Below are 19,987 nucleotides of genomic sequence, written 5' to 3'. Positions count from 1 at the left end.
TGGTTAGCCTCACCATATAACACATACAAATCTACTAAAACAGGATGTTTACACATACAAAAACTAACAATTAAAAATAAAAACTTTAATAACTTGTCAGTTAGAGAGACAAAATGAAGGTTTTTATCAATCTTCACAATGTCAAGCTATTACAAACCGAGTACAAAGTTCGTTATAGCTTGACATTGTAAAGATACTTTTTATCATAAGTTTTGAAGGTTAGTTTAAGACAGGTTTTAAAAACATAAGGACATAATGATATGCTAAGCTTAGATAAAATGTTTCAAATTTCAAACTTGACCTCAGTTCTAAAATCATAGGTTTTAAAGGGGCATTCTGAATTCACCTAACTGAGAAAGCATACATTACAGACTTATCTGATAGCAAATATTAACCCTTTGTACACCAAGTGAACTCCCAGTAATATAACTTAATGTGTATGACGTTAGGAGTTGTGTGGGAACAATCCACTCAGTTATATATTGCGTAATAATTATGTGGCTGTAAAACCAACTGCAATGGTTGATAGGGTTATTAAAATGCGAGCCTTATTTTAAGTTTCCAAGCTGGCAAACAGTTCCAACACAAAATAAAAAACTTAACAACTAAGAACATACAATAAAATTTTGAACATTTAAAGGTGTATTATATACTTATGATGCCGTCAACCGCCGTAATACACCAGCAAACATTACACCGGTTGACATTGTCAGCTAACGATTGCTAACAGACCTTATATCGCGTCAGCAAGTGTAAACACACACGCACAGATGCTTGCATGCGCTAACCCAATTTTCCAGATTTGATTGTCTGTCTTGTCTAATAGCTTCTTGTGATTGGTTTAAATGTCGGCTTATGAGAATTCAGGACTTGCACCGTTATACAGCGAGTACTTGCTGACGTGGATAGTAAGAACCTATATGAGCCGACCGCCGACCATAAGTGTATGCTTGCATATAAGACAGCATCAGATGTATAAATCCACCTTTATAGACAAATTAACAAAGAAAAAAAACATTTTCCACAGCATTTTATAAAATTTTCATTTTGTTCAGAACAAAATTTTAAAGGGATAAATAGACCTACCACAATAATCAAAAACGTTTGGAAAATATTTTAATCAATGGATGGAATAAATATTATAAATAAGAACAATATTAGATAAAAAAGGCACAAGCAATTTCTACTGAAAATAAAGTTTTTAGTTTCTAAATGGAATTGAGTTTATATTTAAAGTGCTGAACATACAAAACTACTCAACCACACTGTATTTATCTATTATGGTAAACTAATATCAGGAAAAAAAGTTGCAAATAATATCAAAATTTAGCATTTTGATTATTCGTGCAAATTGATACCAGGATATTTTAATTCCTTTTTGGATTATCTATAAAGTAGATTAATATATCCCTTAAATCACACCTGCAAATTAGTATGTCTTATATCTATTTCAAAATCCCATCCTATTTTCTATGATGTTTTAAAGAAATAATTTGCCTAAAATGTGTGTTGAGAAAAACCATAGCCTAGTATCAGCTATATCTTGTATCATACTAACTGGAGCTTAGCTATGGTACAACATGTTCATTTAGATGAAGCTAGGCCCCCTTTTTGAAAGCTATCCATCTTTCACCTATTTCCCATTTCATTGGTAATGTGATCAATGTCATAATAAGTTCAAACTGGCAATCATTTAAGTTACTAGTCATATATACCATATGATTTACTCAATAATATATATAAACAAACTCATCTGGATACATTTGTTTAAATATATTAACTCATAAAAACTGTGGTACATATACTTAGGAATATCAGGAAATAGAATTTCTAACTGAAACTAGTAGTTGTATGAAGAAATTCTTAACATGGTTTATCACAGAAGAATAAAATAATATTTATTTATTTATATTGTTTGGATTAAATATCAGGTGTTAGAATTGAATTGTTTAATTTAAATCAAACTGGATTATGAAGCATATCCCAGTTTTTAACACTTAATAATGAATATCCACAGATTCTATTTACATTTCATATATTCACTTATCAAATAGGCAATTCCTGTATCAAACAGGAAATTATTGACACAAAAGTGGAGGAGGAATAGGTAAAACTACCCATTGGATCTACTAAGAAAATTGTAATATTCCTTCCTACACTGGGCTAAAGAAAGATGTGATGTGATGTATTAAATATTTTTACCACAATTATTTTTGTGTGGATATCATTATCAATTTACGTTTGATGAAATAGTTGTAAGGTTACCAAATATAATTTGCAAATAGAAACAGGACTTCAAGCAAACCTTTCAGTCCTGCTCGGCCTTTCTTTCCCAAAACATTGAAAGAAAAATAATACTTCTGGTAATGTTCAGCAGATAATTACGAGGTATGAAATAAATGAACAACGAATATAAAATGCGTCATAAAGGAAAAGGCTACTAATTGAGCTTGGGATATTAAAACATTGATAAATATCTCTTGAAAGACAAAAATAAATCTGATTATTATCAAGATATATTGCTAAGTCATTGATTAACAAAAATGAAAAATATATCCGACAAAAGTGAACAATTAATGATTGCAGCACACAAATCTACAAAGATTTAAACAAGGAATTATTAAGACTTTGTTTATCAAGGTGCAAATATGGAAATAGCGCCTTGTTTTTGGGTGGAAAATAACCTTTACTTTTAGAAGGTCCCTTAACAGTTTGAAATGACAAAAAAGTTGGCTAATACTACTATCCTGGCAAATTTTGCATAAAAAAGAATATCATGAGCTTTCAATATCATGGAACCTAAAATATAGCCAAAAGAGAAATAATTTCCCTGCTTCGGACCCCTCTATTGTATTTTGGTTCATCCATATATCACATCAGAGGAACAGGTAGGGACAGAACTAACTGAGTTAGATATACCATGATGATATGATGAATTATTGTAGCTATATTACAAGAAGTATATGTTAGACAGTTACATAACATACATATGTATATATTAATTATTGTTTGAGTATGTAACAATTAAAACACAATCTGTCCATTGTGTAATTTGGTTAATTGGCTTAAATCAATACATGTACATTGTTCATTTTAAAGTTTCAGCTTTATAGATTGATAGAACTCAATTTCAGATATCTGTATCTCTTTTCAGAATTTATTTACTTAAAAGATAAAGATGGCCATTGGGATAGCCTCACAATAATCGTAATGGCAGTCATGTTGTCTTGGAGGTTGACAGTAACTATCAGTAAATAAAACATACCAAGATTAACATTTTCATACTACTAGAGCTTTATTCACAGCATTTTTGTTTATGCTGATATACTCAAATATGGCAAGATTCATGCAAATCCAAAAAGAACTTACTTTTGTTCAGTGTCCACAAAATTTAAAAAGGACAATAACTTTGTAAAGCAAAGTTGGAAAACTCTGAATTTCAATAGGCCTCTTCCTTTTTCTGAAATTCACAACCATAGCAAGTTTCATTAAAATCCATGACAAATTTGGCTCTATACAGTGTCCACAAGGTTTAGGAGACAAGGGAATAACTCAGTAAATGAAATGACTGGAGTTTTAGGTCCTACACTTCTGCACCTAATTGAGCTAATGAAGACAGGCCACATCATGTTGTGTGCAATGAAGGAACTCAGTAGGAAAACTCAAATTTCAAAGACTTCTTCCATATACTGATAACTGTAAAAGCAAGTTTCGTTGACATCCGTCAAGAAACCAGCTCTCTATCAAGTCCCAAACAATTGTTGACAGACCGACAGTGCGACAGACATTCAGGGGCAACGGCTACATACACCCATGGTCTGGGCGCATAAAAAGGATTGTAACAGAAAATATGTTTCTAACATTCTCACTTGCAGTCATAACAAACGACATCATGATTTGGCCATATCTGCATGCAAGAAGGTCTAATCAAACTTAAACCAAACTTTCGTTCCGTTTTTTACTAGGTTTTATTTTTAATATCCCCTTCAAACGACAGCCCTCTTGAACATTCATCAAATTAACCTTTTGACCTTACTTTAACTAATAAAATCCACTTTGAGCCGCTGTGTTCATCACGTTAATCGAAAGTTTGGTCCAATTTTAATTAGACTGCATGTACGATTCATATTGAAAAGTGATACAATAGCTGATATCAAGTTCCATAAATAAGATAATATTTAGATGATTGTTTCCTTTATATATTATTTTTAATATGATTGTAAAATTATGACGTTTAGGATTTCAATATAAATACCAGTATTCTTGAACATATGACTTGCATTATGGATAGGTTGTTCAGAAAACTAAAAGGGTTGTGTTCCATACAAACATCTATTGTAATATCAAAATGTTAACCAGCTCATATCAATGGGAATGTAGGAAGATTATCTAACAATATTATGAATGCCTAATTACTCAGTAAAGAGGCTTCTTTTTGACTATCATTTCCACACACATAAAGCATACATGTTAATCTTAAATATATATCAGTGATTCTGATTGTATAAGAAAACAATACATAAAATAGCAAACATTCAAATCAACATCTTGTAAATATAAATATAGATAGAATATTATGCTTAACACAATAAAATAACAAATAACATAAAAATATAACTTTCATTCTTCATGGGACCATTGTTGAAAATAAAATCAGAGTCTTTATGTTGATTTCAATGATAGATGCAAATAATTGTGTTAGCTGAAAGAAGAAAAGTGAATTTTAATCTAAAGTGAAGAGAGGAATATAAAGAACTAAGGTAAACACAGAAAGCAAGTATTTTAAAAGGGCGGTTATTTTCAACTTTTTAGTCTAAAGTCTAATACTTTCGAAATCTGACTACTGAAAAAGTGAGCCACCTTGTAAAAACATCCAATTTAACAACTACTGTTCTTACCTGATTAAAATTGAGTCATCTTCTCGGTAGTCAGCTATCCTACTTTTCTTTGAGTATTTAAGTTTTAATTCTGTGCCAAATTTGTCAAACAATTCTAATGTCTGCAAAAAAACAAACAATTTGGTTAAAAGACCAAGAATAGGTTGTCAAAATAGTAATGGTCTTTAAAAGAAATAATAAAACAAAGGCTCAAGAGGAAAACTGTCAAGAACTACTAAGAACTATGGACATATTAGCTTCATTTGAGGTATAAAAATAAAACAAATGTCAAATGCTTGTCTTATTTCTTAAAAGCATATTGTACACTGAAAGGCAAAAGAAACACCACAGAGATGTATCATATTATATCTTTTCATTAGTTTGTAAGGACATCTAGAATTAAAGGCAACTAAAAGAGGCAGTAGGATATAAAACGAGTTTCTTGACCACAAAATATGTATATGCCGTGCCTTGTAAGGTTTATAAATATTTTCAGAAGTTTCAGAACCTTTCCGCATATATTTATCATAAACTAATGAAATGAATCAGTTGTAATAAATAATCTTTTGTTTTTACCTTATCTAACATTTCTGGTGTATGAGAAGCTGATAAACATAGTCTGGCTCTAGATTCAATAATAGGAGTAGCTGGAAAGCCTACCACCACTATACCTAATCCTTCAGCTAAACATTTACGACTCAAAGCCCTGCAATAGATATATTTACAATGTAAACTTAGAAAGTAATATCAGATTGTCACGTCAGATTCCTGCAAGTGCAAATACATTGATCATCTATTATTTTCTTTTGTATCCCATTGGACTGAACTCCAGTTAGCCAAAAGACATTACAAACTGATAATTTGATGTTGTGTTGATCTACAATTATAGCAAACGAAAGGGTAGGAGGTTGCAATTTCACTTGGATTTTCAATGGCATCAACTATACCTAAACAATTGTTGACTACAAGATGAAAATTTTAATCAATCCTGTAAAAGTAACAACATTTTCTGATGGCATGATCATTGTTTTTAGGAGTTTCTCACAACAGAAAATATAAAAAATACATACACAACTTTAGTTGGATAATAAATTAGAACAGGTACTACAGGAGAATCTTTATTTCCATACACAATAAACCCCATTTCTTGTAATCGACGACGAATATATCTTGTATTCCATGCTAGCTGACGAATACGTCTTAAACCTATAAAATGATCATTTAAATTTTAATAATTTTGAATTATATTGTTTACTTTCTAACAAAAGTCATCACATAACAATATATTGATGTGCATAGTACACTAAACAATAAATAATGATACAGATACTTAAGCTACTTAAAATTTGCATGTTTAGACTATGTACATGAATATGTATATATCCATTGTCTTCAAACAATACAAGTGAAATTATTGTTACTATAATCACAAATTATGACAATGGAAAGTATTTGCTTTGCTACATTAAACTACATTAACAAATACAATGGTTCTTAAAACTTGGTTTCCACCATTGTGGTTTGTGTTTATACCAACAACAATTTTGCATTCATTGAGAAGGAAATATGAGCCATAGTTACAGCTTTGTGGATTCACCAAAAATAAAACAATGTACATACCGTCATTACCATTCATTTGTCCCATGATAATTTTCATACTAGTAATAACTTGTTTAGCAACTGGCGGTGACATAGAACAAGAGTATACAGCACTGTGTGAATTGGCTTTCAGGTAGTTTATCAATGTCTATAATACAAAAAAAGATGTCATTAAATCTGTAATTTGAGCTATTAAATCTGTCAAAGGTTCATATGACAAAAGTCTAATGAAAATTACAGGAGTAAAAATAAATTTGAGGAAAGCAGTTAAATTTCCTTTTGATGGATTTCACTAAAAATTCTCCATATTTTAAGTCCACAGTTAATACTGGTTTATATCTTGAAACTCTATACTAACCTTAGAACCACCAATATACCCTCCAGCTGCACCAAAACTTTTAGTAAAGGTTCCCATCATGATATCAATTTCTTTAGGATTGATACCAAAATAATCTGTTACACCTCGACCATGAGGACCTAAAGCTCCAATACTGTGAGCTTCATCTAAATAGACATAGGCCTTATATTTCTTTTTCAATTCTAGAATTTCAGGCAGGCGTACAATAGATCCTTCCATACTGAAACAAAGCATAAACTTTATCTAAGAGACCAATACTTTACTAACTGATACAATTAAAGATTCCATGATTAGTTTTAAAGCAATTGTAGAATCATTTCACAAGGCCAAGAAAGAGGACAACTTTAAGCAAAATCCAAAAAATCTGGCTAAAAGTCATCATATTACACACCCTAAGGGGTGATATGGAAATAAATCCTTCAAAACATTTGAATTAATTTTGTATCTGTTTACTCCTGAGTTATTGAATAAAATTCGCTTTGATGCAGATTGACCTACTCTCTTTGCAATCAAACTTACCTATAAACCCCTTCAACAACTATAAGTATTTTTTTCCATGCTCTATGTGTTCGTGGCTGTCCTTCAATTATAGCTGTCTTTAATTTTTTTTCTAAGTCTTTAATATCTAAAAAATAGCAATTAAACAGTACATAAAAGGAATAAAATGCATTCATAACCCAAATACACTACTGATATTATATCCGAAAACTTTTAGATGTTGATTTTATTTTTGAATAAATAGATACATTAATTACATTGACTTAGATATTGATCAGAACTTACTGTTATGTTTAAATACTCTGATTGTGGCACCAGTTAATCTTGATCCTAGCACTAAAGATGCATGATTTAATTCATCACTCAATAATAAACAACCCTAGAATATAAACAATATAAACACTCAATGATAACAATCCTTAGAATATAAACAATATAAACACCCAATAATAAACATCCTAAGAATATAAACAATATAAAGACTCATTAATAAAAAATCCTTAGAATATAAAAACTCAATAATAAACATCCCTAGAATATAAACTCTCAATAATAAACAACCCTAGAATATAAACACTCAATAATAAACATCCTCTCAATAAGAAACATCCTCTCAATAAGAAACATCCTCTCAATAAGAAACATCCTTAGAATATAAACACTCAATAATAAACATCATTAGAATATAAACAATATAAACATTCAATAATACACAACCCTAGAATATAAACATTCATCAATAAACAACCCGAGAATATTAACAATATAATCTTCGATAATAAACAACCTTATATATAAACATGCAATGATAAACTAATTCAACCTTATAATTACCTTTTGCATAAAACATGGAAGATTCATGGAATTTGTAGCAAATCCCATAGGAAATGTAATAGCAGCTTCTACGCCTAAAAATTCAGCAGTAACTGTATCTAATTCTTTGTGTATGTTGGAATAACCTGTAGAATTAAGCAGTAGAACATATGAATCTTCTATGAATTTCAATTCCATTTTTTTGGTAATATTGACAAACCAATAGGTTTTGCAATCTGTGTGGAATTTCTGTCATTCAAAGATTATAAAATGTTTACTACTCCACTGCTAGTGCTTTTATAATGTGCTGAGCAAGTTGTCATCCAATTGTAAAAAATGTACTTACCATATTCTTGTCGTGTTGAGCAGACACCAACACCAGCCTGTGATACACTGTCTATAGAACTAGTGGCACATGCTCCAGTATTTTCAGAAAAACCCAGGTAGTTGTAGGATCCCAAGTTCATTACATTTAATTTCTTCCCAGTAATACTTAAATAAGAAATGAAATTCATCTCAACTGATATGATATAAGAATAATAAACCACATTAAGTTTTTCAATCCTCATATGAGACAATAAGTCTAAATGATGTGCTAGCTAGTGATTGGAAATCGGTTGAAAATCATAATCAATTATAGGTTAACATCCGTTTGACCTTACCAATTGACTAACCGATTAATAATCGGTTAATTAATAGATGATAGAAACTGATAATTTCATAGTATTTACAGTTTTTAGGTCAGGGTAGCTTCCTGGAGGGAGGTGCTTAACAGAGGTATGAATCACCCAGTTTTCCCAGTGAAGAATGACACTTTGAACATACAATGGAGTACAGTTATTTTCATAACACTTTTGAAAAATTTTATTAATGATATTGAATGATACAGACAATTTGAAAAGGGGATAATATTTTCAACAATGGTACTCTACTACTGTGCTGAAACGTTGTGCGCTATGTGTTAAACCAATATGTTACCCCACGAACACCTGAAGCTGAATGTGATGCTATTTATAGAATGCTTCTACGAAATAAATTAAAGGAATGACATGTGTTTTCATCATTTTTGTCAATTTAATACCAAAATTGTTTTGTTTAGAATGAAGATTGTTTATATATATATGAATTCATATAGATCTTTAACAATATTTGTTCAAATCAGCTCTATGAGTTCTCAGACAAAATTTTGTGTCAAAATCAAAAAGTCAAAATCGAAATGATTAAGGCAAATGCTTGATTTTGTTGATAAAATAGTAGTTGTGAATTGCATTAAACAAGTTTTCATATCTGCTTCAATTGTTGTGAGTTGGCTAACCTGTGTTCAGTCAGTGTTTGTCGTCTGCTAAAAGTTAGGCTAGTTTGAAGCAGTCATTGTGAATTAGGAAGCTTGGAAAGTGGTGGGGGTTTTGATCATCAATAATTATCAATAATTAAGACTTCACACAGAAATGATATAAAAGTGATTGGCATTGCTTTGTTTTTACTTACTCTAAATGCCAATTGTGATCTTCAGATTTTCTTTCTAAAACATCAATATAAGGACCAGCTTTACTGGCAATTGGGCGATTCCAACAATCTCTGACCCTCCGATACATATTCCTTGTATAAAAACTTTCCCAGCTTTGATATAACGGTACAAAGCCCTGAAAGACAATATATTACATTCACCTTAGTGATAAAAAACTAAAAAGTCTCCTGTTGCTAGGTTGTTATGCTTGATCACTTTACAAATGCAGCTAAAGGTTGTATATAGCTCTACGCCACTAAGACTCTTACAATGTTAATTGTACTTTTTCTGCATGACTGCAGAAGTCTAACTGAAGAAAAATCTATAGTTGAGTGTTTTATTCTTTACATGAATTTAAAATAGAACAATAATTGTCAGGCATTTTATCAAAAAACACGCACCACTACTTTCACAAGAATTCCAATATCGCTGAAAGATAATTACCTCTAATTTTGGTTCACTGATAGTTTTATCTTCTTCTAAGCCATAGTATCTGAAATTTTCTCGAATATATCCGATCACAACCATGACAAAGTAACATAAATATGTTAATATAGCAGCAACTAACGGTGTTTCTTCAAAAGATTCGTGAAAATCTTTCTTCCAATCATCCTAAAATAATAAAATGCTTTGAAATAAGTGAAATTTAAGTAATATTTCAAACACTTTCTGATAATAAACTTTAGAAAATAAATCTTGAATAAATGTGGATCTTCTCCACTAGATCTTAATTTTTTATTTTATTAACAGTACCAAGTTTAATGAAAATTGATTTAATACTGAAGAACCATTGTATTTTCACTATTCAAGATCAAATGGACTTGTTGGTTGGAATTTAAATTCTGGCGAAATTTTTAAACATTTCATTTTCATCATATAGCCTACTGTATCGTTTTACGAAAACCTACTGAAATCTTTATACAAATGTGAGATTAATGGGAATAATGTAATGAAGTTAAAATTAGGAACGGGATCGAATTCAAATTTGAACTATATGAATTTTAAGTTAGCCAAACCTAAACACCAAATTTAATAAAAAATCTGCCAAAATACACAAGCATCTAAATGCCAATTTAAGGTATTTACAGTGAATCAAGGGTTGTAACAATATTTATCAAGTCAAACACAATTCAAACTTGTCCAAGATCTTGTGGATATAAAACTACACAACAAATTTGATAAAATTCTGAGTCTTTATCGTGCTGAATGGACAGATAGATGGACTGACAGACAAGCATGACGGCAATATCTGTCCATATTATAACTTTTTTTTCAATTAAATCAATTAATAACGAAGGCCTACCATTTTTTCAACCATGAAATTTTTGTTGTTCAAAATATCAACATTACTTAACTTAGCCAAGGAAATTAAAACTTATTTATGACTATTTACGTCATACATTATAACAATAATAATGGTGCCAAGCAACAATTGTCATAAAACAATATGAAACTCAAACCAGTGAATAGACTGCATGCACAAATTTGTTTGTGTATAAAATTTTCCTTAATGGGTCATTTGTTTTTTTTCAATAAGTTTTTGTGATTTGGAAAACATAAACCTGCATGCCAACGTGTACGGGAAGATGTCCCTTACCTTTCGTGAAAGTTTCAACATGAAATTTACAAGTGTTATACAATATTTGACACAAAAATGAATGAAATCTACAGACCAAAATGAAAAGGTATTTGTCCCCTACATCATTTGGAGATTTAAGTTCGTCTGGTCTTACAGAATGACATAGTGCCAAATATTAGTATGCCTAAAAAAATAGTGTGCTTGAATAAGTGCCTAATTGACGTTATGCCTTTAATCATTGTGCCTAAATAACGATGTGCCTATATGACCTCTGGTAACTGACCAAGAGCTTGAAAGAAGTATGCCTAAAGTACCATCTAACTGACTTTTGTACCAATACTTAAAATATTTATGCCCAAATGAGTGTCCATTTGAAAATGTTACTCTAGTAGGCCTACAGTAATTGAAGATTTCATTTATCAATAATTAAGAACCCAATATTCAGGCCTATTTGGCCTATTATTCCATTGTTAAGGGGTAGCCAAGCCGAAAGTTGAACTATTTGTCTGAACATGTTGAAATGATTTATCAATTATACAAAGGTAGAAATCAATTTTGGCTAATATCAATTAACCAAGTTGAATTATGTCAGAACATTTAATCCAATTCATTAAAATTACCAAACTACCGGTAGGCCTATATATTGTGAAATATCACTACCTCACAATATCCGTATCTTATAACTTATAGTATTTAGATAAACAACATGATAAGCTCTCTTTAGGAGATCAAATGAACAGTATTACTCACCTGTATATGACCATTTCCATTTTTACCATTAACTCCATTCTTGTGACCATTTTTGTGTACCTTAGTTATATTGTTATTGACATTCCTGTCATAATATTCTTGATTGAATTTCGTCGAATTTTCCATTTTTAATAGGTTCAGTTCGCCCCTTCCTATCATGATTTGTTTTGAATAGACTGGTTTATAAATGATAGTAGAATTTCACTCAACCAATCAAAAAACACCTTTAGCCTATATGTCCCAGTTATTTTACTACACCGCTGTATTCTTATCAATATTATACCCAATACTGAATACTGTTAACACGAAATCTTAAATATTAGTCTCATCTAATCACAGACTTATAACAGAAGATTTCATAAACTACTGAGCGTTGACCACAAAATCAAAATATACACACATTTATTTATGTGTACTGGTATTTATTTTGACAACTGTGTTGTTGGTTGCTAATGCTTGAGGAATTATACTAAGGGAGATTACTACTAGTACTATACGTAAACAATATTAATCGGTTCTGTTGTTCACATTAACAATTAATTAATTAAGCTTAATTAATCTCTATGGCGGCTATGATCACATATAATATTAATTAATACATAATAATGAGATAAACATACGGTACACTAATTATTGTTGACCAGATCACAGGTGTAGACTAGGCTAGGACCTAAATGCAGCCATACATTCTTCTCGAAGTCTAGCTAGGCTGCTGAGAATTAAAAAAAAGAAAAAATATTAGGCCTAAATCTATAAGGAATCTAGGTAAAAGTTTTATATAATAAAGAAAGCAAATGAACCAGGCAAGATCTATCCAGTAACCTATATAATTAGCCTATAATTAATTAACGCATTTTGACTAGGCTAAGTCACATTAGGCCTATCCAGAGAACTGTAAAGTTCTCTATGGCCTATCCTAGGAATCTAATATGTAAAAGACCACATTTAGGGAATTCTCAATTAATCTCTACAGAGTAGGCTAAAAAGTTAGGCTTGCTAAATGTTGTTGAACAGGCCTAAAAAAGACTGAGAAGCCCTAATTAATTTGACAAAAGTTTATAATATTTAGATTCTTTGTTGACGATATCAAAAACGACGAAGAAGCACCCCCGTTCGTTAGGGTGAGGTCCGTGGGGGTAGGCCCGAGCAAGTGAGAAATCCCAGAATGGCAGAAAACCCTCTTCAGTTCATGCAGCAGAGATCGATTCATTTACAGTGTACAAATCAAAAAGATATAGATTTTTATATGTTTTTGGCACCACATAATTGTCAGAAATGAGTTCTCTGCACCTTTAATTCTTCAAATTTTCTGAGTATAAAACCTGAGCCCCAGGCCAAGCACCAATTCATTCCCTCCGACGCGGCTGCGCGAAGAGGTCACCGTCAGCATTCCAAAACCGGTTCCGAAAGCCTGGCATTGTAGCAAGGCCTAGATCTAAACTTTACTGATTGATTGATATACAAATTATGCCACTGTCCACGCCAAGTCATTGATAAAAAAAAAAGTTACCAAGATTCACGTTATCTCAAAATCGCACTGCATATTCGCAAATCTTTTTAGTTCGGTAGTTCAACTTCAAGGGAGGTAACAACATAGAACTTCAAGGGAGGCAACCCTCAGCCCCTAATCTGAAGTTTCTGATCCATGACAACTTACCTGATAAAAGCCCTGACAAGATCAAATCTTTGGCCATTTACAGCAAAACATGAACGTTAAAACAGGATTTCAAACATGCAATACCGTTTACACAAAAACAACAATGATGCCCACAAAGGGCGTATATAATAGGCCTACAATAACATCTTATCTTATCTTTATCAGATTTTTTCAAGTTACTGTCAAAGTGGCCGGGGTTGTGAGGGAGGTTGAAGTTTTGTAATTGTTCAGATGGTATTCAATTGAAGTAGCAAGTATCTAGTAACAGACCACACTAACTGATCGCAAAAGGACAACTGTATAGCATCTTTCGTCAAATAGGATCTTTTACTTCCTATGTTTCTAAGTTAGAGACGGCATTTTATAAGATCTTTGATATACTTTGAAATGTTGAGAATTGAGTCAATAAAGACACCAAGATTTTTACAACAGATGTAAAAGATATATCTGAATGTCCAATCTGATTGTCCAATAATTGTATTTTTTATTTTTTTTGCTGACATTTGGTCATTCGGATAGAAGTTCAAAACAGCATTGCTTCCATTATTCAGCTGTAGGTATACTTCGATGACATCAAATATTTAGCATCGTTTACACCATTTGGGTGAAATGGTAGATTGCTGGTTTGAAAGCTTCCGAGAGCTAAAGCTGCTTCTAAAAGGCCAGTGTCCACATGAATGCCTATATACGCGTTTTCGTGGGTATTTTAATTCATACAGAAATGATTGCCAAAATTCAAATCAGAAAACATTGTAATCTGAGAGTAGATCTATAATTTACTTGATTCAACTTGGAATTTCGGTCCTAATTTTTTAACACGAAAGTTCGAAATATATATATTTTATTCTAGGTTAAGAATTATGAAGCATCGAGCAGCAATGAATTAAGTCTGTCCACCATTCTTCCAGTGGAAATTACAAGATTGCAGATGGAACAAGTATGCATGCATTTATTTATTATTATGAAACAAGAAGTGACTCTGAATGTTATATAAATATAAATATTTACGATATTAACAATATACAGCTGTGAAGCAGTTGCTGCACGTTTTGTTCCGTGTAGGAATCTATAGTTATGAAAAAGTATTAGTAATTGACTGACCTTGTAGGCTTCTCTGTTTGAGGAATCATAATTAATGAAATGCCAATTATATAGGTATTATGTAAGCCTATTGGTCAAGAATTATGCCTTCTAGAGTGTTTACGAGCAATTTAAGAACAAGGGAAATAACTTATATTACATAGAAGTTTTTAGGAACTTCTTCACTCTTAACACTAGATATTTTTTGTCCTTCGGTGATTACAAACACTCATACTAAGTTCCGTCGAATTTCGTCAAGAATTATGCCTTCTTGAGTGCAATTGTGGACAGACGGACGAACGGACGGTTGGTTAGTTGGTTGGTAGATGACAAGTTAACGTTCGCTTCCAGCGGATGCTGATATCGCAAACTAGGTAGTTGTTGGTATTCGTATATATAGTAGTTGCTAGTTGGATTGGTTCAAATTGGATGATCTGTGTTGTTGGTTTGGTTGTTGATTCTTCGTTAGATCTGGTCGGGTCGAATGACATGGCGGTGAAACTCGGCCCTGGATGGTGTGGCGTGAGTTACGCTATCTCCATCATTCTTTAAAACTCGTTCTGATCATGGTATTTCTTGTTGATTGGTAGTCGAATGGTAGTCGTTGGTTTGGTTTGGTTTGGTTAGATTATTAGCATTCTTTAAAACTCGTTCTGATCATGGTATTTCTTGTTGATTGGTAGTCGAATGGTAGTCGTTGGTTTGGTTTGGTTTGGTTAGATTATCTAATAACTGTTGGAAAACTAGAAGAAGTGTGAGAAAAGAGGGGTAAAGAAAAAAAAAAATAAGCTTTCAACAAAAGGGGAAAAGGGATACTCCAAGTGTCGTCTGCTAGAATATATTCCAACGAATGAAGTCACGTGATCAACTAGCGGATTCTGTGTCAGCAGATAATTTCTATGGAACACAAAGTGGACCATATTCTTATGTTGTTTCAGTGACTTTTAGCAATAAATCACGCTACGTATCTGATTTTGTCAGTAACTATTTTTTTATCGTGGTTCTTTGAAGGAATGGTCACTAGTTATAATGAATTGATATTATAGATGAATACTAAGAGAAGTTAATTATACCACCCGGTATCCATATAACGTGTTTTTCTAGACTTATTTATAGATCAAACATTGTACACGAAAATAGGTGACGCTTGTTGCCGCTGTTGCCGAGTTGGTTGCTCATGAATGTGGGTCAAAGTGGAGGATTCATAAAGAAAATCGAAATAAACCAATTTTAATTATTTTGTAGAATATCTGAGGAAACATCTAAGAAATAAAAAAAAAATTTCGTTTTTTTATTCTTTGACGAAATTCAGTGTTGAATCCTTATATCCACGAAAATAGGTTACACCAATGTACGTTATTGGTCCGGAATGTGACTTGAAAAGGATTGCGACAGGCTTTGTGTGATTGACTAATCCTTGATGGCTGTGAACACTAAATAGAGTGTGTGTGTGGAGCACATGAACCTAGCTAACGTTATCGAGTGGCGTTTCAAGCTTTTGTAGTGATCTTTAAATATCATAAGCCAATTATAGTTTTTATTTCACCTATTTACCAGTGAGGACTTGTTTTGTTGTGTCTTTTGGGAAAGAAAAAATAATATAAGGGGCGCAACTCGTGCTTACGACACTCAATCAATTCAGCCGACCAGTGAGCTAAACTTTATTTTTGGTAAAATATAGAATATTGGATTTCAATTGTAGTTATACCGAATGCAATCCAAGAGAATGAATTATTTCGCGAGAGGGAGATATGCATTGAGAGATTGATGTTGCTTATTAGTAGACATCAATATTTAAGCCTCGTATGTATACACCTGCCACTCAGTAACCGAAAAGGTTACAAAGGTTCCACATGAGGCCACGGTCAGTAACTCGGAAACTGAAACTCCAGACTCAACACTCACAAGTCCTTTTTCTCAAGTGTTGTGGACAATACAACTGGAATTCCCGGGTCGAATATAATAGCCTATGTTGTCTCATCTGAAACTTTAAACCAATCTAAATCTAACTTTAAAAGTTTGACATTGTAAATTATCGCCACCCCAATAGGCCTAAATGAAATCAACCCATACAACCTGAGTTAAATACCCATTTCCAACTATTTTACGTGCGTACCAATAAAATAACCGAGGTAATCTAGAAACCCTTACGGCGTTAGTGTTTAACACAGATCAAAGATCAGAAACATGAATTTTGACTAAAGCTTTTTTCATGCTCACTTTCAAGGAAGTTTTATAAAAGTGAAATAATGTATCGTTCCATTCCGATTCGAGTTATTAGTTCAGTGTAGAAATCTGCATAAAGTTTCTATTATGAGAACAATCTGCGACTAGTATTATTTTATTCGTTCGGATGCATTTGTAAATTAGACATACCATACCGGAAGCATTCATGGTTGCGTTTCATCACAGTACTTCTTAGCTTCAAATGGCGAAATAAACTTGGCTATATGCTGAAATGTTTATGAAAATCAAAGTAAACAGAATGAAATAGACTGTAAAGACAAAACGATAATAGAAGTTTGGAACATGAACTTGCAAGTTATGTTGCTACTGTGATTCTGTAACTAATCGAACCAGAGAAAGCAGATTTAGATTGAATTATCGAACGCGCTCATATTGTTAGCTTTGTTTTGTTCGAAGACGAAATGTGACAGCATTTGTATTAATTTTTCTATTTGGAACTTTATCATCATGCCCAATTTAGAGAATGGTCAAAATAACACGGAAGAAGATATGGAGCAAGATATTCCTCAGAGTGAAAGTTCAGATGAAGAATCTGGCTCAACAGAAGAAGGCGATTCAGGTGACACAATATACATGTACATTATACATAGTATTAGGATAGGGCTTACTACTCTCTCAGTCTCAGTCCGACTATACTTACACTGTTTTAGTGTTTTCTGAATTTAATTTTGGTAATCATTTTCATATGAATTGAAATATCAATTACAAAATAGTACACAGGCCCTTAGCTAGCTCAAATTTACTTAGGAGGGTCTGGTTCGGCTTCTAGCCACCTACTATGCCTATGGGCCCGAAGACAATCTAAGTAAGCCAAATGGTACAGTTGTGTAACCTATTTCATGCATATAAGGATTCAACATCGAAATTCGTCAGATTTAAAAAAAGAAAATTGTTATATTTGGTAATAACTGATATTTTGTTTATGTCAAAGTATACATTTATACATTTTACCTTGCTTGAGACTACTGGATTCATTCTGCTAGCTGACATTGTACAGATAACCCATGTTTATCAAAACAAGCAATTATGCAAATTTGATGGGGGTTGATTTGAGTCTTGAATAGATGTAAATAGTCTAGAAATGTATGAAAATCGCATAATTTTATAAGCTTTGATGTCTTTTCTATATAAGTCCTTTGGTAGTGTCTCAAGTAAAGATGACTCCTTTTTTGAACTTTCAAAAGTGAATTATTCTTGACATACATGGATTTGAAGGCACAAATTTCGCTGGTGAACTGTGAACACTATTACTACACTATGCTAAAAATTCCCATTTGTCAGTCTAATGTATGATTTGGCGTAAAAATGGCATTGGTCCCTTCAGACCATGATTGCTGAAATCTGTATCTTGTTGTTTCGCATTTCAGAAATGAACATCTATTTATGAATTTTTCTTCTGTTCACCGAATTTTTACCAAAGAACCATTCATATTATTTTTTACAAACTGAAGGATTTAAGTTACTTTTCTAGACTCTAGAATTGTTTAGATTGATTTTTTTTAATTCTGAAGACAAAAGACCTTGTTAGTCTTCATTAAAAAATAGATGTTTCTCTTGAATTCCTTATTAATTTTACGTGAAAAATTCGCATCTTTCAATGCTGATCAAAATCAATAGTGCTAGTACTACTGTCTTTAATGTTTTGTAATCTTTCACATGTTTTCAATATGGATACCTACATAGAATGTTAGGTATAAATAAATACTACAGGACAATATTTAGAATAAGAATTGTTTTTTAAGAACTAGATGATGAAGAATGTGAAAGAAGGAGAAATGAGTGTCTGGAAGATATGTCAGAGTTAGAAAGACAGTTTTGTCTCTTTAAGGAAGAGTAAGTCGTCTTTTCTTTTTACAGTTCCATAAACATTTCTTTTAACAAGTGATAGGGTTTTTGTATCCAGTTTGTAGAACTGAAATCTAACAATTGGTTCTCCTGCGATATGCAACATTTTTATTTCAACTGATATTTCAAAATTAATCAACAGTTTTGACCTATGACAGAATTATGAGAAGAAACTGACCATGAGAATGTCAATGTGGTCTTCGTACTAGGGAAGCAAGTTTAATCTTCCATTCTTTTTTTTGTGCCAAAATCTCCTTTTGTGGATGGACACTTTGTCAGCATTGTTGGTTCATCTATTGATTAATATTTCTTTGTAAATGCTCTTAGGACAAACTTTGGTAAACTTACACTCTCTATGCATACTGACAAGGTGAAAATATATCAAGAAAGAAAGAAATTTATATGCCTTTCAGTTATTAACCCCAGTGATGATGAATTTTTAAAGGGAGTTTCATAAAACAAAATTGATCAGAGTTTCATGGTTAACCAATTATAAGTGGGACATTTTGTTGGCTGCTTTTTATGTTTTTTGAATGACTTTATCATTCTTTGATTTGCCAGTCTTCAGTACAACACATTTCAAAGATGCGGATGGAATTTAAATCTGTTCATTCATTCTATAGTATGATCTGACTTGTTGTAGACTCTGTAAAGAAAGATATCATCAATATGAAATAAAGTTAGAAGAAGTAAGACATGAAAAAGCTGAAGAATATTTATTACCTTTAGCACAGTTAGAAAATGAATCGAAAGTTAAATGTGATGTTGCTGGTGAGTATAACAAATAGATTACGATAACAATATATTTTCTCTGTTATATAGGGCTCATTTGTAGAGCAATAATGAAATATTAAAACAGAATCTGAAACATATTTGTTATTCAATGTTTCAAGAAGTGTGATCTTCAGACAACTGGCCCATTTCAGTCTGCGTCTTTACTGAAGTGAAATGGTCAACTTTCTGAAGATTGCACAGCTTAAAACTCATGAGTAATCAAATTTTTCATATACATGGACATATATTTTCATTACCTTGTTTGGGTGTGTGACCCTTTGTTTGTCCACTTCCTCTAGAGTAGATGTAGCCTCTATTTCCTCTTTTTCATTGGACTGATTTTATCTGTTTTCTAAACTGCATTTCTTGAACTTGAATTTCTAAAACTTTCCAATATGCATAT

The 19,987-nt window shown here is 32.0% G+C and overlaps 2 protein-coding genes across 2 annotated transcripts in view; one reads left to right on the top strand and one right to left on the bottom strand.

The window, feature by feature from the left end:
- Window positions 1-4,023: 4,023 nt before the first annotated feature.
- On the bottom strand, window positions 4,024-12,328 carry LOTGIDRAFT_212374 (hypothetical protein). Its single transcript, XM_009048092.1, has 13 exons — window positions 11,982-12,328; window positions 10,097-10,264; window positions 9,634-9,788; window positions 8,492-8,637; window positions 8,167-8,291; window positions 7,618-7,711; window positions 7,354-7,459; window positions 6,835-7,054; window positions 6,498-6,624; window positions 5,948-6,083; window positions 5,454-5,583; window positions 4,899-4,999; window positions 4,024-4,702 (listed from the first exon to the last, which is right to left on the bottom strand). Exons 1-13 carry the CDS (start codon window positions 12,138-12,140, stop codon window positions 4,699-4,701), a joined length of 1,671 nt encoding a protein of 556 aa, XP_009046340.1. The 5' UTR covers window positions 12,141-12,328; the 3' UTR covers window positions 4,024-4,698.
- A 5,012-nt stretch (window positions 12,329-17,340) lies between these two features.
- The window catches only part of LOTGIDRAFT_230371 (hypothetical protein), a 7,174-nt gene continuing 4,527 nt past the window's right edge, over window positions 17,341-19,987 (top strand). The window contains exons 1-3 of the mRNA XM_009048091.1: window positions 17,341-17,524; window positions 18,708-18,798; window positions 19,454-19,581. Of these exons, the coding sequence (XP_009046339.1) occupies window positions 17,413-17,524; window positions 18,708-18,798; window positions 19,454-19,581 (331 nt within the window). The 5' untranslated portion in view covers window positions 17,341-17,412. The remainder of the gene's footprint in view (window positions 17,525-18,707; window positions 18,799-19,453; window positions 19,582-19,987) is intronic.

Source organism: Lottia gigantea (genome assembly GCF_000327385.1).
Source record: "Lottia gigantea unplaced genomic scaffold LOTGIsca_12, whole genome shotgun sequence".
NCBI classification, from domain to species: domain Eukaryota; kingdom Metazoa; phylum Mollusca; class Gastropoda; family Lottiidae; genus Lottia; species Lottia gigantea.
This window is presented reverse-complemented; position numbering and strand designations above follow the sequence as displayed.

Coding starts and splice junctions, on each gene's coding strand:
- LOTGIDRAFT_212374 (XM_009048092.1), bottom strand. CDS start 12,140: ATGATAGGAAGGGGCGAACTGAACCTATTAAAAATGGAAAATTCGACG. Junction 8,638..9,633: donor GATCACAATTGGCATTTAGA/GTAAGTAAAAAC, acceptor TTCTTATTTAAG/TATTACTGGGAAGAAATTAA. Junction 5,584..5,947: donor TATTATCCAACTAAAGTTGT/GTATGTATTTTT, acceptor TATCTATTGCAG/GGCTTTGAGTCGTAAATGTT.